The 22795-nt window shown below is 53.0% G+C and overlaps 1 protein-coding gene across 22 annotated transcripts; it reads right to left on the reverse strand.

Annotated features, from left to right (window-relative positions):
* Window positions 1-302: 302 nt before the first annotated feature.
* On the reverse strand, window positions 303-22201 carry TTLL1 (TTL family tubulin polyglutamylase complex subunit L1). Of its 22 annotated transcripts, XM_081128105.1 has the most exons (14): window positions 15678-15843; window positions 14957-15084; window positions 13913-14024; window positions 13595-13668; window positions 10802-10918; window positions 9859-9952; window positions 8273-8481; window positions 7397-7577; window positions 6439-6573; window positions 5742-5850; window positions 4739-4882; window positions 3706-3792; window positions 1152-1315; window positions 303-582 (listed from the first exon to the last, which is right to left on the reverse strand). In XM_081128105.1, exons 7-14 carry the CDS (start codon window positions 8478-8480, stop codon window positions 453-455), a joined length of 1158 nt encoding a protein of 385 aa, XP_080984231.1. In that variant the 5' UTR covers window position 8481; window positions 9859-9952; window positions 10802-10918; window positions 13595-13668; window positions 13913-14024; window positions 14957-15084; window positions 15678-15843; the 3' UTR covers window positions 303-452. The 22 variants fall into 22 exon arrangements, with proteins under 22 accessions (XP_080984231.1, XP_080984228.1, XP_080984242.1 ...); XM_081128102.1 differs by lacking the exon at window positions 13913-14024 and having other exon boundaries at window positions 15836-15975; XM_081128116.1 differs by lacking the exon at window positions 9859-9952 and having other exon boundaries at window positions 13911-14024; window positions 15836-15922.
* Window positions 22202-22795: the final 594 nt, after the last annotated feature.

The raw sequence follows: 22795 nt of genomic DNA on the forward strand, positions 1-22795 counted from the left end.
CGGGTGAGGGAACCTACAACATACAGTCTGTAGTCAGAAGCACAGGTGACAACCTGTACTTGTGATTGGCTCTGAAGTCGTGAGAGTGGGGGCGGTCTTGTGGGACTGAGCCCCTCACTGTGGGACCTGCCGCCATCTCCAGGTAGACAGTGTGAGAACTGAGTTAAATTGCAGGACTCCCAGAACCCGCTGGAGAACACAGAAATGCTCGGTGTGCGGAAAATCCCCGCACGTCTGGTGTCAGAAGTTTGTGAGTGTGAGAGCAAAGGAGAAATGGAGTTTTTTCCCTAGGAATAGACTCCTTAACCTTCCAAAGAAATGTCTTTATTTATTTACAGGGCTTAGGAAAGGAAAAAAGCTCTAGAAAAAAGGAAATTTCAAAATAGGTGTTGAGTGAGGGCCTGGGCACAGTGAGTGGCGGGTCCCGGTTGGAGTCTCACCCCTCCCGGGGGTCACTTCCAGGTGGTGAGCACGGCTCTCCCCGAGTCTCTTGATCGGCTGCCTCTGGGCCCTAGGGACTGGCCCGATCGACTCCTCAGCTCCCGCTCAGCCCCGTCCCCCTGCGCAAGCTCTTCATCGTATCTAGAAACAGGAAAGTAAAGAAACAAAGCCTCCAGGGTTCAGGGCCAAATGGTCACGGGTGCAGGGTGGCAATCCCACACCGTCCAGAGAAGCAGCCTGGCCCCCTTGGGGTCTTGGCAACCCAGAGGCCATGGGCACAGGGGCACAACCTTGTTAAATTGTTACTGTGGACAGTCCCAGCCCCGCAGTTGACATTTTATACTGGCCACCAGATGGAATTGGGCAATGACCCCAGAGGCAACACGAATGAGGCATCGGGGGAATGAAGGACAGAGATGTCTGGGAACACTTTGCACACAGCACCTGTGGGGCAGGTATGACTAACCCACTTCAGACAGGGGGTGCCTAGTGCCTGGCATGTGGCAAGAGCTTCATTAATATTTACTACACAAAGACCGTACAAAGGCCTAGTCTTTTCTGCTACATGACCTGTCCCATCACATCAGTGATAAATGACGTACTCTGCCTACATGAGGCAAGTCCACATGGAGCCAGAAAATCCAGGCTGGCCTTGGCACCCCTCAGCCCGAAACACCCAAGGACGACAGCACAGTCACCCGCAAACTCACAGGACTTCATAATTGCCGAGAACCTCCTTTGGGGGCGACTTGTTCCATTTACAGTCTGGAATTTCACCATTAGGGACCGCAATGTTGAGGGTGTCGTTAATCAGGTTATACTTAAGGATCCGATCGTTGGCGGTGCTAGAGGTGAGAGATGGGGACGCGTTGACCTACGAGAGGAAAGAAACCGCATCCTTCACTTGTGTCACTTACTCCTTTGGAATAAAAAATGCGCAGTGCTGGAGAAAAGGCTGCTACTGTGCATTTAGGTCAAGTTGTGTCTCAGACTGTTCGTATCTAATATCTTCAGGGCACCTTTGGGGGAAGCACTTTGCAATCTACTTTTATTAGATGTTGGATGAAACATAAATAATATTTAAAAGCAGAATTAGGATTGTGATCTACAAATCAGTCATCACGCAAATAAAAATTTTAGATCAACGAATATCACAAACAGCAGTGCCTACCTGTGTGATGAGCTCTGTCCTAAATACCAAAAGCCACCCAGAGCTTTGCTGGATCAGTGAACCAAATGACCCTGAGCAAGTAGCACTTGTGTAAAAGGTAATGGGCCCTGTCTTGCTAAGAGAGCAATACCTCACCCATAAAGCAGCGTTCTGACCCAAATGAGGAACCCATCTGATATACGGAGGGTAGTCCCATAAGGCCTCTGAGGAGCTAAGCAATGTCACAAAATCCACACATTCAAAGGACACACTTCTGCGTGGAGAGTCCCACAGGCCCTCAGTCACCACCTCCTTACTCTGATTTCAGGCACAGTCGTAATGACCTGGGAGAGCAGAGGCGCAAATCAGCAAGTTGCTCGGTGTCTCCCTAACAGCCCGACTGTCCCTGTGGTGCAGGCAGGGTATCGAACGTGCATAGTGAGAGGGAGCGTGTAGGCCTCAGTGCCCCTGAAATCACTACTGTAACACAGCACGATACCATGATTCTTATTATAAACGTGCTAAAACTAAGATGTTACTGTGTTAGATGTAATCTTCTCTTGGCCCAGCCGGGCGTGGCTCAGCAGCTGAGCATCGACCTAGGACCCAGGAGATTGTAGTTCGATTCCCGGTTGGGGCTTGTGCCCAGGTTGTGGGCTCGATCCCCAGCTGGGGGCGTGCAGGAGGCGGCCGATCAATGACAACTCTTTCATCACTGATGTTTCAACTCTCTCTCTTTCTCCCTTCCTCTCTCTGGATCAATAAAGATATATTTAAAAAAAAAAAAAGAAGTAATCTTCTCAATTAAGATCCTAGCTCATCAAGGAAAGCTTGAACTCCATCCAAGTTACTGTTTAAGATGGAAGGAAAGAAAACATAAATATTTTATGTATATCTCCCCACTCACTGTACACTCTCACCCACCCACACACACGCAGATGCACAAGCACACACGTACATACCCACACACACACACACCCACACACACAGGCACACAGGTGCACACACGCACAGACAAGCACACACATGCACACACATACACACAACACATACGCACAGCTCTGGCAGTGCAGTGTAACAATAGCCTGGGAAGCACTGCCATGGAGCACACTCGCTCGCGGATAACCTGGCTCTCCCAGCAGCTTCTCGCAGGGGCTCCCGCTGACTTTCCCTCCGTGGACCACTCACTACGACTTGCTCTGAGACTTGGCTTTCCTGGCTCAAAATGGACCCGCGCTAAAGGGCTGGAGCCGCCCACCTCTCCATGAGCGTGGTGAGAAGACAAGGTGCTCAGAGGCACACAGGGAGGTGAACCGTCTGAGTGGACGGCCTTCATTCTTATGACACGTCCGACCCTGTGTCCCCTCAGAGGCCTGAGCTCCTCTTCCTGGCTGCAAAGCAAAGCGGGCCCTAGACTGTTTTGCTCAGTGGTTAGAGCACCGGCCTGTGGACTGAAGGGTCCCGGGTTCAAATCTGACCAAGGGCACATACCTCAGTTGCAGGCTCAATCCTGGCCCCAGTCGAGTGTGGGAGACAACCAATCGATGTCTCTCTCTCATACCAATGTTTTTTTCTCTCTCTTAATCTCTCCCTTCCACTCTCTCTGAAAAGCAATGGAAAAAATATCCTCAGGTGAGGATTTAGGAAAAAAAAAAAAAAGCAAAGCGAGGCAACCCCACAAAGTGGGCTCCACGTCTGGCCTCAGTGGGTGTGCCAGGCTTGTCCACCTTGCCCTTTCTAGAACTTTCTAGAACAGCCACCACTTCCCAAGGGTTTCAGGGCCTGTGAGCTCCTTCCCTGAATGGGAACAACATCCTGATGAGGTCACAGCACGGCCTCCGAGCAAGGGCTTATTCGGAAGCACCCTGGAGCACCAGGGCATCCCGACCACTGAGCTCCTGTCTGTGGGCTGGGCCCACCAGAGGTGCCCGACCTGGAGTGGCCTCATCAGCACACGCGCACACTGGACATCTGTCCCCGTTACACTTAAAAACCCATGAGATGCCCTAGTCCTGCTGCCCGGCCCTCAGGCCATCGGGCTAGGTCAGTGGGGCCTGAAGCAGGGCAGCAGCCTCAGGCTGTCTGGGGACAAGCCGGCTCACGTCTGCAGTCACCTCAATCAGCCAGGGCTTCAGCCGGTCGTCTATGATGATGTCGTAGCCGTAGCACTCGAAACAGTGCTTGTCGTTGTTCATCACGGGCTGCAGAGAGAGAGAGACCGTGGTCACATGGCCAGCATGCATCACAGAGGCCACCTGCCTGTCCCCGAGGTTCTCTGAAGGCAACATACCTGATAAAAACAGGGCAACTACATATTTGGCAAATGAAGAAAAACTGAATAAATAAACCCCTGATCCCTAAACCCTAGGAGCCTTAGAAATCCAACAGTTTCTCAGCTCTGGAGGCTGAGGCCTAGGAGGAAATGTGCAGGGGCCCTGGCCAGAGGTCCCAGCCATGAGACAGGTGACAGCTGGGCCAGAACACAGCTCCGCCAACGCAGGGGGTGTAAAGGGAGGGAGAGGCTGGCTGAATCAGGCATGAAGAGCCCTAGTGTCACCTGGGTTAAGAGACTGCCAGCTTTACTCTGCCCCAATCATTAGGTCCACCCCTGCAGAGCATGGTCACATGACAACCCTGCAGCATCAGTGCCTAGAACCCAATTTCCCAGAGGAGGCATCTGAGGCTCCGAGAGGGTGGGCACTTGTGCAAAGTCACACACCAGCCAACAAATAGGAAACTTGAGGTTAAAGAAGATACGGTATCTCCAGCCCTAAATACCAAAGCAAAAAGCTTGAAAATAAGGAGGCTGCTGAAAGTCCACCACCAAAACATCAGCGTACGCCAAAACATTCCTTATCGGTTCAGTGGGCACAGAAGAGCAGATGACATCATCAAGGGGACTCTCCAGGCCCGTGGCTATAGCAGAGGGTCCGGCCCAAGGCCCACCCTGGGCTGCACCTGGCTGGAAATGGCCTCTCCCCCTCTCTGAGCCTGCCTTAGCCTTGAGCAGACAAGTAGGAGGTGAGACCTCAAGAACAGGTATTTTTAGCAAAGAACAAGCATCACCAGTTCCACACCTGCCAGGCTATGTCTTCCCCTTGCTCTCTCTGCCCCCTGCCTCCCACCCCTCCCACGCCCTGTACTCACCGCCACTGCCTTCAGCGACTGCACGATGATCCAGTGGATCTCGTCGAACAGCTTGCTGGTCACCTCCTTGCCTCGGGTGCTCTCCAGGTACAGCCGCAGGTTGCTCACTGTCCACTTGCCCCCGTGGATGTGGTTGTAGTCCTCCTGGCCATGGGAAAGGGGGCAGGGTCTCAGGCAATGCTCCCCAGAGGAACCAAGTGCCCCTCCCTCCTCTGGGTGGACCTGGCCCCAGGGGGATCTGGGCCTCCTACAGGTGCACGTTTTTAAAATACTCGATTCTGGAATATTCTCACAATTACTCATTTATACCTTGTAGTGCATGGTGTAGAGGCCACCCAGACCACCCCACTTTAAGACCAAGGCACCGCTTACTCCACTACCCACGAGCTGAGGGCTCCAGCCACCCTGACTTCCTTTCAGCTCCTGCTATGCTCCTTCCTGCCACGAGGCCTTGGCACATGCTGTACCCTAAGCTAGAAGGCTCTTTCCCCATCTTCCTCTGGGTAACCCCTGTGCATACTTCAGGCCTCTGCTCAGGCTCCTGCAGGGAAGCCTTCCCCAACCACCGGGACAAGGGAACCCCGCCATTCTACACTCTTCCAGATGTGCATTCCTTATGCTCAGAGCACACATCTCAGTCTGTGATGACACGCTCATCAGTGGGGTCATCTGATGACTGTCTTCCCCCCACAGGCTCTAGGCTCCATGAGTAGGGACCAAGGTAGCAACTGCCCAGCACTGTAGCCCCAGCACTGAGCACAGGACCAATCCAGATAGCTGCTCAGGGCATATCTGTTGAATGAATGAACGACTAAGCGTGAGTGAGTCACTTAATCTGCCGACAACACTCTAAGGTAATATTATCTCCTTTTACAACTGGAGAAATCGAGGCTCTGAGAGTCAAATTAACTTGCCCAAGGCCACAGAACTACAGACGCAGGGCTTGCACCTGGCTTCCTTTGTCCCCATGTCCCCCTCCTTAGGCTCAAGTGAAAACACTTACCCCGTGTTTCTGAATGGCCACGTTGGTGAGGTGCACAAACATGTTGTCCAGCTCGCTGGTGCTGGGCGTGTACTTCACTGTGCAGAAGCGGCAGAAGCCAAGCTTATACCTAAGGGGGAACTCAGGTCAGTTCGGTACTCTGAGGAGAAGTATAAAAAAATACAGCACTGCGCTCTCTAAAAGGAGCTGGGGGTTTTCTGTTGTTTTAAACTTTTAAAAGCACTGCTTTTTTCAATGATTCTTTTTTCCTAATAGCTTTATTGACATATAATTCATACGTGCCACATAACTCACCCACCTCAGGTACAGATTCCAGGGTTTATGGTATATTCAGAGTTGCGTGACTATCACCACAATCAATTTTAAAACATTTGCATTACCCCACAAAGAAACTCCGGGACCATTAGCAGTCATTCCCCAGCCCCAGTGCTAGACAAACACCCATCTACTTTCTGTTTCTAAAGATTTGCCTGCTCTGGGCATTTCATATAAACAGAAGTACACAATGTGTGGCCTTCTGCATCTAGCTTCTTTCCCTGAGCATGTTTGCAAGGTTGAAAGAACTGTTTGTTACTGTAAGCATCAAGGTTAACCACTTCACTCAATACTAACCTTCACCACCCCTCACAGTGGCACAAGGGAATATGCATCACTCACAGCACAACCAAGGGTGGAAACGGGATCCCGGGGCGCTTACATGTAACAGCGCAGCGGGCGGTATGTAGACACCAGGACATACAAGCGCAGGTCGAACTTCCTCCCGCCGATTAATAACGGGTTGTTGATGTAAAGAGAGATCACGTAGGCTTCCTTTGTGGACTGAGACACAAACCTAGACACGGCAGAGAAAGCCGGAATTAGACGCCAGAGACTAGAGGTGCATTTAGTCAGTTGGTAACCAGCTCCCATCTCTAAGTGATAAAACAAGGGTGACATGCTGTCCAGGAGAAGCCCCGGAGCCCTGCCCTAGGCGACAACAGCAGCAGCTCCTGGGGCTGACCCGCCTGGGGGCTAGCAATGTGTCATCAGATTTAAATGCACCACATAGGAAGGTATCCTCACCAGTACTGGGAACTCCCGACAGGTGAGCCATCACTCATGGGAAAGGGTCACAGTGACAGCAGTTAAAGGCCTTGCAAAAGCAAAGAGTAAGCCTTGGGCAAAATGTCCTCAGTTCCAAGGATACCCTCAAACCCAGGAAGGAGGCTGGACCTGACCTAATGTGACTCTCCCCACCGACCGGCACTCAGGTGTGGGTTAACCAGGTCCATCCCCAGCTTGCCCCCGTGGGGGTGATGCTATCAGCGTCCTCAGTTCACCCAGGTGAGGAATCTAGGGGTCTATACAACAAAATGCACTTGGACAATAAGTGTCAGGGAGTAAAGCCCCAGGCCTTAGGCAGATGCTTCGCTGTCTCAGAAATACTATAACTACACGGGTCAAAGGCTCCTGATCCTGTGACCTCATGCTGGTTCTTGCACCATTTCCCTCTGCCCCTCTCCTCAGGGGAGAGTCTATGATTAATGCTGCTCTTGTAGCCACAGGGCCTTTCCCTGACACCCGTTAGAAATGATGTACCCCTGCAAAAGCAAGCGAGGGCCCCCCAGGAAACTGCCAGCGAGGAGGCACACAGAACAGATGGTTCCCCCACTCACGAGGATGTTCTGCTGTCCCGGGACCACTTTTTGATTTGCGAGAGCTTGTTGATGAGAAAGATGCCCTTGCCCTGGGCTTTGCCACAAGGCTTCATGATCCAGGTGCTGGAGGGGCTTTTCCTGAACTCCTCCACGAACAGGTTGTAGTCGGCGGGCAGCATATAGGTGACCGGGACAAAGTCTGAAAGGTAAAGGGGAGGGGACACAGTGAGCCAGCCCAGCAGGGGCCACATACAGAAACTACAGCCACTGTCTATCCAGGGGCCTGTGTCATTACCCATGCCCCACGCGGCCCAACCCAGCATCTAACAGAACGGGGACTTCTGTGGTTCAAATTCTGTGCAGTAATAATTCGCCTTCAGGACTAGTGCGCTAAGCACTTACGAGTCTGTATCCTCTACTCCCCACAGCACCTGTGAGCTATGGACTGACAGCATGCCCATTTACCAGACGAGGAAACTGAGGCCCAGAGGTCACTCACGTAATTATGGCCAGGTACACGAAAGGATCTGAAACTATCCGACAGTCCAGCTTTTATCATCAGACAGGACAGGGACACACATTCCCCCTGGCTGTCGCTAGATGAAGCAACACTCCTTCGTGGCACCTTGTAGCTCAGGAAGTGGTCACACATGCTGAGCACTGGGGACATTCTCTCCCTCACACAAGGCACACGCCCAAGGCATTAACTTACATTGCGAACTTGAGGCTCCCCCCCCCCCGCCCCGAGACACTGGGTTGAGATGCGCAGTGTAACCTGCACAAACACATCCCCCACCACAGCCGACGGGTGCCACCTCGCTGCCCTGCGAGGCTGCAGCTGAGAAACTTAACTGCTTATGTCTAAAACAGGAGGCCAGTGACAATGGCACCCACCCAGGTAGAGGTATTTTCCATTCTCGTCTTTTTCTGCCAGAGGACTCCCTTCTTTCTCCAACTCTTTCCGATATCTCTTAATGTTCTTCACCATCAGATCCTTCCGGGTCAGTTCATAGTGGTTCGGAAAGTGGTTGACAATCTGATCATCCGAGAGCCGGTAGCCAGTTTCGACACTAAAGACGTTTCGGATGGTTTGCACGCTCATCCTGAAAGGGAAGCACAGCAGGGACGTGCAGGACAGAAGCTCACGTTTGTCCACGTGGAGGTGTCCTCATTAAGGCCCGGGAACTCCTCAGAGCCCTTACCCATTCCCCACCCCAGCCCCTGAGCCAGGGGCGCCCGCCCACGGCCCACAGCGGCATGGGAAACATGTCCAGTGACCCGCTATGACATGAACTGTTTGAGGCAGGAGCTGTTTTGGCTCTACCCTGAATGGTTTCACCCTCTGGCACACAGTAGGTGCTCAATAAATGTTCATCGATTAATAACATTGATTACTGATAACAAACTAATGAAAGACAGACTTTTTCAGACTCTGAAATCAGGCAAGTCATTTACACAATATTTGCGCCCAAAGTCAGGAAGGACAGGGACCCCTTAAGACCCAAACCCCAGGGGTTAAGGCCCTGGGTCAGCTCTAAACTGGGCTGTACCCTAAGAATCGAGGAGAGCAGGAAGAGAGCGAATTCCTTCTTATCTTCTAAGAAGGCCCAGTGTCCCTGCTCCACCCTCCTGTCCTCACCAGCCCCAGAGGCAGGGAAAGAGCAGGAAGGGCTGCCACTCGCGAAGGAACCAGAGCCACAAGACAAGAGGGCTTGGGGCTCTCACTCTATGGGCCCTGCCCCCACCCCCACCCCAGGGCACTAACCTAAACAGGGAGTCTGAAGCACCCAAGATTGTTAGAATAAGATTTTTTTTTTTCCCTCTTTATTATGGAAAAGCTCAACCATATCTGAAAGTAGCGAGGAAGGTGTAACAGCCCCATGATCCAGAGCACAGCTGTCATTCCCGGCCCTGCACTGCTTCGTCTGTGCCCCACCCACTCCCCACACACTCCCCTGCTATTTTGTTTTGTTCATTTACTTTTTAAATTACGGTTGACAGCTCTGGCTTGTTCTGCAGCAATTCCCAGACATTGCATCCTTTCATCCAAAACATTCCTGCAGGAACCTCCAGCAGCTAAGGACTCCTTTCTATACTATACAATATCCTAATTTATACTGTTATCACAACTAAAAAAAGCAGCAGTAATTCCTGAAAGTCATCGACTAGGAACCAGTGTTCAAGCTTCCCAATCATCTGATATCTTTTACGGCTTGTGCAAATACAAGGGCCAGGCCTTCCGATCAGGTGTTCTCTCTCTCGGATCTTTTTTATTTCCTTATTAATTTTCGAGAGAGAGGGAGGGAGAGGGGGAGAGAGAAACATCGACGTGAGAACCATCCATGGGCTGCCTCCTGCACGCCCCCACTGGGAATCAAGCCGGCAACCTGGGCGTGTGCCCTGACCAGGAATCAAACCTGCGACCTTTCGGTGCACGGGACGACCCCAACCAGCTGAGCCATGCCAGACAGGGCTCTCACCTGTGCACTGTGTCTCTGAAGGACGGGCTGAGAGGGGGCAGAGAGCACAGCAGTAAACAGGCGTAGGAGCAAGAACGAGGAAAACGCACCACTGCTGCATGGGGGGAGAAAGAGAAGGGAACTGGCTAAACAGAGGCCGTAACATCCTCAGGGCAGCGGCAGGGAGAGCGAGTCTTGGGGAGGGGGGTGTGTGGGCTGAAAAAGCTCCCGGAGATCCTGATGAGCCCCCCACCTCAGAGATGCACTGCGAAGCTCTGGACCCAGGTCTGCAGAGGGTCGGGGATGGCAGAGGCCACGACCAACTGGATTTAAGTTTGAGGGGAGGCTGCCCTGAGGTAGGGTGCTCTGTCACCACTGAGGGCGGGAGCAGACGAGGCCTGGACCCAGGAGGACACTCGACCTCACCCTGAGGAAGTGGAGGTGGAAGAGTCCAGGACAACTCCCAGGTTCCTGGCTGGGTAGAGTCCAGCCCAGGAGGCGATGCCAAATCGCTGCTTTTCCTTTCCTAGACTCACCTTCCAGGTGTTGTTTTTAACCTAGGCCACACAGCACCCTCCTCCCATCCGAGAGGGAAGCAAAGGGAAGCACAGATACAGAACCCCCTCCCACAGGCCCCTCCTGTCTGTCTCCCCCCACCCCATTCCCAGGCAGTAGGGCACTGACTGCGAGAAACACTAACCAGAGGGCGGTGGGCTCTGGTTTTTCACCCACATTCCCACAGTGGGAACCTCACTCTGTCTGGCCGAGGGAGGACTGTGGGAACCTCCACAACACGCAGGAGCCCAGGGCTCTCGTGTGCAGAGAAGAATGTGAGGAGGCCCTGGGCGGCATGGAGACACCCGCCTCTGGGAACGCAGTCCTCCGCGAGCTGGGAGCTGGGCTTGAATTCATAGCACTGATAAATGGGCTTCAGAAAGCGATGAATCCTGCTTTTTATACTCACCAGTAAAAATTCCAGTCCTCGTTTTCTGTCACCTGGACCCATCCTCTCTTTTCAAAATTATTGATCAGCACTGACTTCTCGATATCAGTGACCCACTTCACCTTTCCTGCCATAATCCTGGAAGAGATCAGCGTCTCAGGGCTGCGAAACTTCACCAAGCTCCCCTCACTCAAAGGTTCCTTAACATTCCCTGAGCTCACCCCCCTCATGTTCAGTCCCCTTCAGCAAGTGGTGTTCAGCCAGGCCAGGGGCCATGCAGTGCCCTGAGATACTAGGCAATGTCTGGAGGCATCGTGTTAGTCACAACTGTGGGTGGGGATGCTTCTGGCATCTAGTGATAGAGGCCAGGGACGCTGCCCAACATCCTACAACATACAGGACGGCCCCCAACAACCAACTATCCAACCCAACTGTCAACTGTGCCAAAACTGCAAAATCCCAACTGTCAACTGTGCCAAAACTGCAAAATCCCGGTTGAGTGGGAGATAAAGGCAGCAATTAATCATCAACAAATGTTCAACTGCAGCTGCGACAGGAGCCACAAAGGAGAGGCACCTGGGGCAGGACAGGAGGTCGGCCCTGCTCAGGGCAGCTGCGGACAGCCAGGAACTGACTCCCGCCTCCAATTTCCTCTCTGTTTAATAACCTCCATGGCGCTCCAGTGCACTTGAACAATACCCTGGCCCTCACCTGCTTCTCCACGCACATCTTGTGCACCTACCCCTCCACCCACTCTGTTCTTGCCACACTGGACTTCTCTGCCCAAGCTCTCTTCCACTCAGGGCCTTGGCACATGCCTGCAGAACTCCCCCACCCTCTCCACCTAACCAAGCCACCTGCCACTCATCTGCCAGCATAAGTGAATGTCACTTGCTCCACACAGCCTCCCTGACTCTCCAGACCAGGTGCGCAGCCCCTCGGCCCTCTGCAGTTCTGAGCCTACTGGAGGGCAGAGAACTGGCATTCTTCCCCACTGCTTTCTGCCCAGGGCCTACTACCATGCCTGGCATGTGGTGGGTGCTCAATTCAGGTTGACCGACTAGGGGCCAGCATCCACCAGGACCACTGTGTGTCTTTGAGCAAGTGATCTGGCCTCTCTGGACCCATTTCCAGCTATGAACAGTCTGGTTTTCGAACTGCAAGGGCAGCTCAGGATGCCAGTCTCCCACTCCGGTGCCAGCCAGAGAAGGTTGCATTCGTTACACTTCTGTGTACAATTTCATCTGAAGAAGGGGTTCCTCAAAAAACCACGCTCGAAAGCCAGGGGCTGTGAGGGCCTTTTATGAATGGAGGTACCTCCTCCATGGACTTACAACAGCTTTGCTTTTGAGGCAACCTGGCAGGGCAGAAAAGGCATGTGAGGTGGAGATGGGGAGTCAGGTATACCTTGCCTCGAGAGCAGGACAGAGAAGGGACTCCCATCACAGAACCCACCTGGCAGAGTTCGGGATGCTTTCACCCGTAAGCTCACTCCCCCTCACCCCGCCAGCACTGATAGTGCCATAGAGCTGAGACTGTGGTAGAGCGTGGGCGCCAGAGCTTGGGTTTGAGGCCCAGCTTCATCACTCACTAGCTGTGTGACTTTGGGAAAGTTCCTTAACCTCCCTGGACTTCTGGTTCCTTTGTAAAATGAGGATAACAACAGTATCTGCACACCTCATTGGCTATAGTGTGGATTAAATGAGCGAACACGCAGAAAACACTGAGAGCAGTGCCTGGCACAGGGAAAACACTCAAGAAATATTTGATATTATTATCGTCATTGCCCCCATTTTACGGATGAGAAAGCTGAGGTATGAAGGTTAAGAGCCGGTGTTAAGAACCAACCAGCCCTGTCGGGTGTGGCTCAGTTGGCTGAGCGAGGTGCCATGAACCAAGAGGTCACTGTTTAGATCACCGGTGGGATTCCGGGTCAGGGCACATGCCCAGGTTGCAGGCTTGATCCCCTCTAGGAGGCAGTCAACCGATACTTCTCTCTCATCAATTTCTCTCTCTCTCCCCGCCCCCTTCCTCTCCCTAAAATCAATAAAAACATGTTACAAAAAAAGAGGAAACAGACCATGGTGCCTTGATTCAAACTCAGGTGACCCTACTTTAAAGTGCCACCTCTTACAACACAGCCCGTCCCTTCCCTCTGTGAACTTGGCCTTCATCACGCTGACAACACCCACAGGGTCAAAGTAAGCAATAAATGGAATCTCTCCGCAAACTATAAGGTGCTATCTAACAACCATATAAAGTCATTAACTGACAGGTCACGGTCCATGTGGTGAGTCAGCAGCCACCACATGGAAATGACAGCAGAAGCATCACAGGAACCTCACGGCCATGTGCTGTCACCTCATGTCCCAGCACCGAACAAAACCCAGGCTTCACACACCCATGCGCATGGTGTCAAAGCCCGCCGCAGAGGAGAGTTTACGTTTCCTCTGTTTGATTTCAGCCCCTGCAGCCCTGCCGAATCCTGCTCGCGTCCTGCCCCCTAGGGTCCAACCGCAGAAGCAGGGTTTCAGGTGAGAATCGCCCCCTCACCAGGCAGCACCAGCACCACAACCACCCCAGTTGGCTGCACAATTTATTTGCCCTACTTCAAACAAACCACTCCAGTCACTGACGCCCACCTGGGGATGGTGCAGAAGTGAGAGCAACAGCGGAAAATCACAAAGGCAGTGTGTGTACTTTACTGAGCAGGAAATGGACCCTCTGAGAAGGGGAGGTTTTCTTCCTGGGCCCCTTCTCCCTCTTCCGTGACAAATGGTCACTCGAGGAAAAAAGATCTCAGGCTGGACCTACCATAGGTACTTATGGAGCCCACAGGAATGTCCAATTTCTCTTCAGATTCACTGACTCTTGCCTTGGGTTCTCACCTAAAATAAAATTAATACACAGATGAAAGGCACACAGCACAGATCAAGAGACACTCTAACAGTGCTATGAACGTAGCAGAACTGTGACTAAGCAGAGCTGTCAGTGGAAAGCGTCTTCTGTTTAACAAGTGCGCCAGAGGGCACCTTTAGGTTCTTCTTTGGCTGTGACGAATATTTCTGAAGGCTAATACTTATTGCCTCCCGCTGACCCTTCTGAGCCGCCACGCCACCCTGTCACTCACACTGTTCCCCCTCGCTGTTCCATGCACATGTGCGACTCTTTCCTACTGGCCAGCCTGTGCTCGTGCCCTTCTCTCCACCTGAACGGCCTTTCTCCACTGCTTCTTATCCAGTTCCTGCCAATCACACAAGCAAGGCACCATGCAAAGGCCACTTCCCCCAGGGAGCCACTCTCAGCGCCTTCGCTGGAATTGAAGTTCCCACCTTGAACTCTTCTGTGTCCCTCCCCTGCCACCTTTGTGGGCACTCAGAACTTCCTACCCTGTGTGTTAGTTCTTTGTGTCAACTCCTACAAATGCAAGAGGGCAGGGACTCTTTCAACCACCAGTTCCCCTTTCATCCCACGGGTTCTTTCTAGACATGTGGGCATCTGCAGCAAAGCTCACAGTCCCTCTGCCTGACCTATTTCCTCTGGCACCTACACCAGTGGCACGTGAGCGGCAGACCGCAACTACTCATCTCATGAGTGAATGGTCAAGTCCTTAAGGGTCAGTCCTTGGAACCTGACTCTTCCCATTACACCTCTAGAGATGTGTAATGGGCTCAGATGTGCCCCCAAAAACATGTTGAAGTCCTCGTCCTGGATCGTCAATGTGACCTTATTTGGAAGTAAGGTCTATGTGGTTAAGATGAGGTCATTCAGGTGGGCCCTAATTCAATGACAGGTGTCTTTATAAGGAAATTTGGACCCAGACACACACAGGTGGAGAACACCATGCACAGACACAGGGGCACAGACACAGGAGATGGGCATGTGAACATGGAGGTGGAGGGCAAAGCCATGCAACACCCGGGGCTACCGTAGGATAGAGGAGGCAAGGACTCCCTCCACCACAGACTTCAGAGATCATGGCCCTGCCAACACCTTTAGCCACCAGCTTGCGGCAGGATTCTAGGGCATCTGGATTCGTTTCCAACTGGCTTTCTTTGAAAAAGCGCCATCCTTATTTTGTTTTTAATGTTTTTATTGATTTTAGAGACAGAGGAAGGGGGAGAGAGGAATATCGATGTGAGACAGAAACATCGATCGGTTGCCTCCCGTACTCACCCTGACCCGGGGATCAAACCCGAAACCTGGACAGGTGCCCTGACCAGAATGGAACCTGTGACCTTTGGGTGCCCGGGAGGATGCTCTAACCCACTGAGCCACACCAGCCAGGTAAACAAAAGCGCCATCTTTAAAGAGAACAATAAATAATAATGTAAACGACTTCACGCTGGGGGCAGCGCATTCATTGGCAGCTGCACTGCCACCATCCATCTCCTCACCCCCCGTGGGTGACAGTGCCAAGCTCCACGCCACTTGACTCGCGTCTGTGTGCAGAACAGGGGCACTGCCACAGCCTAGCACTGGAACGTGCTCCATAAACGTTTCCCCCAACAAAGAACCGCCCTGCAAGCCCTAAACTCCTGACAACGGACACGCTACTCTGGCTTCTAGGCTGGTTCCCCTGCAAAGCCCCAGCTACTCTATGAGGTGGACAGTGACGCCCTCTGCCCACAGCCACTCCAACCGATGGGGAAACAAGAGACCCCAGGGCGAGGCGAGCGCCGCGGGGAACACCAGCCTCCAGCCTCCTGCCTCCTGCGCCGCGCTCTGGCCACAGGTGCACTGCGCGCTGCACGGTGCCCCCAGAGACGAGACAGGTTGCGGCACAAGCCGAGGGACGATGAAACGCTGGGAAAACCAAGCCCACGAACCACGCAGGAGCTCGGAGAAGGGGGGGCGCGGCAGCCGGAGCATCCTTCCCGCGCGGCGCGGGCCCCACCTGCGTCGGCCGAGCCTCGCGGCGGCGGCGGCGGCGCACACCTGGCAGCGGCGGCGCGCACCTGCGAACCCAGGGGCGCTCGCGCATGCGCACTCGCCCACCCGCGCCCAGCCACACCCTCGGTCCCGGGAGGCGGCGGCCTCCGCGCGGGGCCTCACCTGTGGGTGCAGAGCGCCGAGCAGCACGGAGGACCGCGGAGCCGGGCGTCCCCGCACCGCGCTCGGCCCCGCCTCCAGACCCGCTCTGACGCTCGCAGGAGGACACCGCCCGCTGCCCCGCGGACCAGCCCGCCGCGCCCTACTTCCGGGGCGGCGCCCTGGCAACCGAGGACGCAACCGCCGGCGCCGCAACTGCTTCCGGGGTCAGGCTTCCTAGGGCGTCTCTCTGCCCCAGCCTGGGAGCATCTTGGCTGCGGGCTGAGAGCCTGCGGGGGGTCAGGCGTGTAGCCCCGGGAGCCTCGCAATCGTCAGGGCCCGGGCTCCCGGCTGAGCCCGACAGGGGAGGAGCCGCGTGAGGATTGTGGCACCCAGTCCAGCCCTCTCTTTATCCCCTCTGCTGCTCAGCCTCGGTGTCTGTGAAACTGGCCCCGCAGGAGCACCTACCTGCTGGACTTTGTTAGAAGGATGATATGACATGTTGCACTCTGCAGATAGCAATCAATAAATGGCCTACTCGGACCTGGCCCGGTGGCTCAGTTGGTTAGAGCGTCCTACCCGCCAAGGTTGCAGGTTCGATCTCAGGTCAGAGCACATGCAAGAAGCAACCAATGAATGCATAAATAAGTGGCCCGATAAATTGATGTTTCTCTCCCTTCCTCTCTCTCTAATCAATAAATTAAAAGATATATAGCCCGGCCGGGCGTGGCTCAGTGGTTGAGTGTGGACCTGGGATCCAGGCAATGGGGGTTTGATTCCCGGTCAGGGCACGTGCCCGGGTTGCGGGCTCCATCAATGATTCTCTCATCATTGATGTTTCTATCTCTCTCTCTCTCCCTCTCCTTTCTCTGAAATCAATAAAGATATATTTAAAAATAAGATAAAATTAAAATAAAAGATATATAAATAAATGGCCTACTCAAAGGCCAGTTCATTTGGGAAGTGTTCCCTTGAGTGTGGTACAGGTCTAGTTCTTCATGTTATATATTTTTTTTATTTTATTATTATTATTTTTTAAATATATCTTTATTGATTTCAGAGAGAGGAAAGGAGAGAGAGAGAGAGAGAGACAGAAACATCAATGATGAGAGAGTCATTGATCAAGCCCACAACCCGGGCATGTGCCCTGACCGGGAATCGAACCCTGATCACCTGGATCCTAGGTCGACGCTCAACCGCTGAGCCACGCCTAGCCGGGCTTCATGTTATATTTTTAAAAACTCCTTCTGTTAGGAAGAAGCAGCCTGTTCTAGTGAGAAACAAAACTGAAGCCAGACCTGGACTGAATCCTCACTGCAACATTTAAGCTGTGTCTTAGTCTGTTCAGGCTGCTACAACAGCAAACACCAGAGATGGGGTACCTTCTAAACACCACAAATCAATTTTTCACAATTCCAGCACCAGCAGATTGGTGTCTGTTGAGGGTCTGCTTCCTGGTCATAAATGGTTTTCTTGCTGTGTCCCCCACCCCGCCCCGAGGCAGAAGGGGTGAGGGAACTCCTTGGGCTCTCTTTTATTAAGGCACTAATGCCATTTATGAGGGTTCCACCTTCATGACCTACTCACCTTCCAAAAGCCCCCCTCCTGATACCATCACACTGGGAATTAGAATTTCAACACATGAATTTGAGGGGGAATAAACATACCATCTATTGTACTGTGAAAGTAGTTCATGAAACAGAGAGCTTAGACCATCGAACCAAAACATTGAAGACCAACAACATTCAAGAAAGGCACAAAAATCAGCAAAGGAGAACTGAACATCAAGGGAACTTCTAGATCAGAAGTCAGCAAACCTCTGGCCACATCCAGCCCTCCACCTGTTTTTTACAGCTCAAAGCTAAAAATGGTCTATACCCATGATCATTTGCAATCAATTGATGATAGGGAAAACACTAACTTCTAACCCCAATTAAGTGAAATTTATCCCACCCCCTTTCCCAAAAAAGTCCATTTTCTCACTAGTAGACCTGTATTACAAAAAAAGGTACACTCAATTATCATTATATTCTTTATTTCTTCAATTAAAAAGTTGCAAAATGTTGTGGAACTTTTAAGTGGCAGAGCCTGGATTTGAACCCAGAACACCTGACGCTGGAAAATAGAGAGCAGCCTTCTGGAAAGATAGTGCATTTTCTGGGCCATGTTCTGAGCTTTGCTTACAGGGATTCCTGAAATCTCCCACAAGCTTCTCCAAGGCTACCTCTAGCACCATCTAGTGGAACCAGCACTAATCTGGAGCAATGATGGTACCTGGCACCACTGGCTTGTAATAGATGTTCATAAACATTGACTCCTGGAGAAGACTTACCTGGGATGGCTTGTTTCCAAGGCTGGTTCCTTGGGGCAGGTTCTGTCATGGGAGGTTTGAAATATCAACTTGGGTATGGTCAGGTCCCCATCTTGGGATGATCTGTCCCCAGCCCCTTCCCAGCCTCTGCGGCCTGTGGCTTCTCCTGCCTGGACAGGTGGCCCCGCTGCTGCTCAGCCCACAGAGAGGAATGCTGTCATCATGTTGCCTTGAGGCCCTCTCCACCCCCACTATGGTAGGTACATCCCTTCACCAAGCTCTTCCTGCCCAAAGTTGGTGACAAGATCTGTCTAGGCGTCTTTTTTACTAAGAACCACCAGGTTCACATTGACTGATGGCCAGAACCAGCTGCATAATTTGAGGGGCCCTGTGAAAAACGAAAATGAAGGTACCCATTTTCAAAAATGATTAAGAATTTTAACTTAGCTCCAGCAGCACTAAACCCATTGCAGGCCAGGTCTGAGCAGGGGGGCCCTGTGCAGCTGGCCGGGTTGCAGCCCCATGAATCCGGCCCTGCTCTGTGCAGGACACTGCCCTGGGAACCTGGCCAGAACTCCACTCACCAAACCCTCACGAGAACCCTGCCCAGTGAGTGGTGTTATCCCACTTTTAAACAAAAAATTATTATTGGTTTTTAGAGAGAGGAAAGGAGAGAGAGATAGAGAAACATCAATGTGAGAGAGAAACATTGATTGGTTGCCTCTCGTACCAACCAACTGAGCCACTCGGCCCGGCTATCTTTTTTTTTTTTTTTAAGTTAAGTGATTTATTTTATTTTATTTATTGACTTTTAAGTTAAGTGATTTATTTTATTTATTGACTTAAGAGAGAAATATGAATTTGTTGTTCCACTTATTTACGCATTCAGTGGTTGATTCTTGTATGTGCCCTGACTGAGCATTGAACCCACAACCTTGGCATATCTGGATATTGCTTTAACCAACTGAGCTACCCAGCCACGGCCTCTGTAATGTTTGAGGACCCGCCACACTGTTTTCCACAGTGGCTGCAGCATTTTACACTCCCACCAGCAGCGCCCAAGGGCTCCAGTTTCTCTACACCCTCACCAATACTTGTTATTTTCTGTGTTTTGGTTTGGTTTGGTTTGATAGCAGCCATCCTAATGGGTTTGCTATTTCCACTTTTTAAATAAGTAAATAACTTGCCTGAGACCATGCATCCCATTGACATTATCAATTCAGCTGTGACCTACTGAATGCCCTGCTCAACTTATGCTGCCACCAAGGACTTTGATGGAGCCCCAGCCCATTGCTCCCCAAGGCTGTCATGAACCCCAAGTGGCACCCAGCCCACCCTGGCCCACTCTCCCGCTAGGCCAGCAGGCCCTGCCCTGCACTGTGCAGAGACTCTGGGCTCCACCCAGGCACTGCCCCACCTCAGAGCCTGCAGCAGCCTCGGGGCCCCCCTTGGCCCCCCCCATCTCATAGCCCCCTCACTGCATAGAGGTGAGGAAACCAGGATTCAGATTGAGTATCCACTGAGGATCGGGGAGGGGGGGCTGGACACTGGGGCCCAGCTCTGTCTTTGCAGGCCCATTTCTGGCCAGGGCAGTGGGGAGTGGTAGGGGGCGCCTGAGCCCCAGAGGGCAGGCTGCCTGGCCTGGGGCCAAAGGAGTGGAGAGGGACCTGTGGGCTCCGAAATGGGTGGAAACAGGATGGGGAGGAAATTGAAAGTTGGGCCCTGGGGGGAAGAGCCCTCTCAGGAATAGCTTTTTTCTCCACACCACGGTTGCCCGTGAGTAAAAACAGCCCGTTGCTGGGCTATGAGCTCAATTTAGAGAGTAGTGACCAGTATTATAAGTGAGCATTCAGTCAACAAATAATTCTCGAGGGCCCACCCCATTCCTGGCTCCGGTGCGAACACGCATTCCCGGGGACAGCTGCGCTGTGTCCTACGGGACAGGACAGGCCCCATGGCCCCGCAGGGCCCGCCACTGCTGAGCTCCCCAGCCTGCCACTGGCGCCCCTCACTTCCCTCCTTTTTCTTTACAAGTTTCTCCTGTCACATCCTCTCCTCTTCCTTCCTTTCCTTCAAAATCGGTGGTGTGTCTTCTCGGGCCCGGGCCCCTGTGGACCTGTCCCTTGCCCATGGCCCTCCTCCACCATGCTGCCCCCCAGGACTTCTCCATGCCCGCTCCCACATACCGAGTCCTCCTCACCTTCCATATGGTCGAGCAGAAAAGAGCACAGGGTTGGGAGTCCCACTGGCCTGGGTTCCAATCTCAGGCCTGCTGCTGGCTGTGTGACCCTGGGCAAAAAAGACAACCCCTGAGCACCTTGGTTTCCCATCTCCTGTCCCACGTCCCAGGCCTGGAGGGGCCTAGAATGTCATATGTCCAAGGCCAGGGGCTGGGGCTGCTGGGAGCTGGGCCCAGCCTCCCCCTTCAGTCGGCAAGTCAGGGCTGGCATGAGGTTGCTGAATGAGAGCACTCACACAAGCAGGGATTTGGGGACACCCGAGGTCACGCTGTCCCTTCAGCCATGTCCCAGCTACGTGCCCCAGCAGAGGGTGGAGATAACTCACCAAGGTTATGAGGCTGAAAGGTGGGTGTACAACCTCTGTGTGACCGGGTGGAAAGATTTTTTCCAGGTCCAGAGCTGGTAGGAGGCAAGAGTGGCTCCCCACCTGTTGTTCCTCGAAGACCAGCCAGCTGGGTGGGCTGCTTTCTGTGGGGGCCCAGCTTTCCATCCTGACTCCTCCACTTCCCTCTCCCCAGCTCTGCACCCACAGGGGCCCCGCCCCTTTGCCCGCATGCTGGGCTCCCTCCCTCCCCCATCTGATGTCCCTGAGTCCTGGGGGTGGGGGTGGGGGTCCCAGGTGCTCAGACCCTCCACCTGGTGTTCAGTCAGCGGTGGAGGAAGGACAATGACAAGAGAATGAATTTCTACCCAAGAATCGCCCACGCTAACCTCGAGGTGCCGGCTCCTCCTCTTGCAAATAGGGTTCCTAACAGAACCAGCTTTGAGGGGGAGGGGAGGTTCAGTGAGGCGGCGCAGGGGGACAGTTTGGCAGGGACGTGGGCACCGAGGCGGTTTCGACTATTAATAGTAGTATCGTTGTTATTTTTATACATTATTAATGAAAGACAAGCACTCAGATGAGAATCACAGCCGTGTGTGTGTGTGTGTGTGTGTGTGTGTGTGTGTGGCGTTCACTGCACAGCAGGTTTGAGGTTTGGTAGGTTGGGCAGAGGGGTTGGAAAGGGAAGGCCCAGAGTCTAGACTTTGTCTATCAGCTGGATCTCAGATTCCCGGGAAATCTGCCCTCCCTCTGTCCCCCTGCTAAAGGCCCCCAGCACAGACCCTGAAGACACCCAAGGTTGTGGGTTTGATCTCCGGTCAGGGCACATACAAAAAGCAACCAATAAATGAATTAATAAATGCAGCACAGCCAGGCATGGCTGTGTTGAGCATCGACCTAGCTTCCAGGTGATCCCAGTTTGACTCCCGGTCAGGGCACATGCCCGGGTTGTGGGCTCGATCCCCAGCAGGGGGCGTGCAGGAGGCAGCCGATCAGTGACTCATCATTGATGTTTCTGTCTCTCTCTCCCTTTCCTGCTCTGAAATCAATACAGATATACTTAAAAAAAATTTTTTTTAATAAAAAATAAAATAAATGGAACAACAAATCATGTTTCTCTCTCAAATCAAATTTTTTTAAAAGATGTTTTTTAAAAAAATAATTTCCTATGAGAGAGAAAAAATGCAAAAATGCTGTGGTCTCCCGGGTCTCCATCCTTCAAGGCAGGAGGAGGGGAGTTTAGACAGCTGTGAGTAGCAGCTGTGAGATGGGGAAGCCTCCCTGCTCCACCTCACCTGCCTGCCTCAGTTTCCTCCTCTGTAAAGTGGGAACCATAGTACTTACCCAAAAGGCTGCTGTGAGGATGGAAGGGCGGTGAAGCAGACAGCCACCCATCTGTGAAGCAGTATCTACTGAGGGGCCTGCCCGCCGGGGTGCCAGGGAGTGAAATCGCACCCGGACCCTGCCCTCTTGGGGCTGATGGACCTGGTCTTCCTAGGGTGTCCCACCCCCAGAGCAGAGGTGTGGACAGCGGTGGCCACGGACACCACGGGTTGGCTGCGTGAGCTGCTAACCGCTGTCATGGTTTGGAACAAACCTGCTATCACGCTGATAAAACTCAGCTGTCAGAAGGGATGTTATTTCTGGATGAAAGGAGGTTCTGCAGGACTGGGGCTCCTTCCTGCCTGCACCCCCGTGCGCCTGGTCCCTCTCCCGATAACCTGGGGCCTTGAGCCTGCTCCCGGCAGGGGATGGCCGTGGCCGTCCTCACAGGATGTTGGGGACCTGCTGTGGGGGCCTCCACAATGCCTCGGGAGCAGACACGGCCTCCCCTCTGACCCGGATTCCTGGAATTGTCTGACGGAGCGGAGGCCTGCTCTCCGTCTCCCTGACAGGTTGCATGAGAGTAGGTTATTTCGGTCATACGGGCCATTTGGTTTCTTGGCCCGACCTGAGTGGCCAGGCTGGCGAGGCCTCGGTGATCTGCCCTGAAAGGCGCTGGTCCTGTTTTCATTTGGGATACTACTTACCCTGGTCACCAGCAAAACTGGCCTCTGGGGTTCTACACGGGCTCAGCATGCCAAGTACCCCCGGCAGCAGCGGTAAATCCG

The sequence above is a fragment of the Miniopterus schreibersii genome, assembly GCF_964146895.1.
Source record: "Miniopterus schreibersii genome assembly, chromosome: 2".
Taxonomy (NCBI): Eukaryota; Metazoa; Chordata; class Mammalia; order Chiroptera; family Miniopteridae; genus Miniopterus; species Miniopterus schreibersii.

Coding starts and splice junctions, on each gene's coding strand:
- TTLL1 (XM_081128098.1), bottom strand. CDS start 20,852: ATGGAAAGCTGGGCCCCCACAGAAAGCAGCCCACCCAGCTGGCTGGTC. Junction 20,412..20,687: donor CTTTCAGCCTCATAACCTTG/GTGAGTTATCTC, acceptor TTTTTTGCCCAG/GGTCACACAGCCAGCAGCAG. Junction 583..1,151: donor CTCGGCAATTATGAAGTCCT/GTGAGTTTGCGG, acceptor TCCTGTTTCTAG/ATACGATGAAGAGCTTGCGC.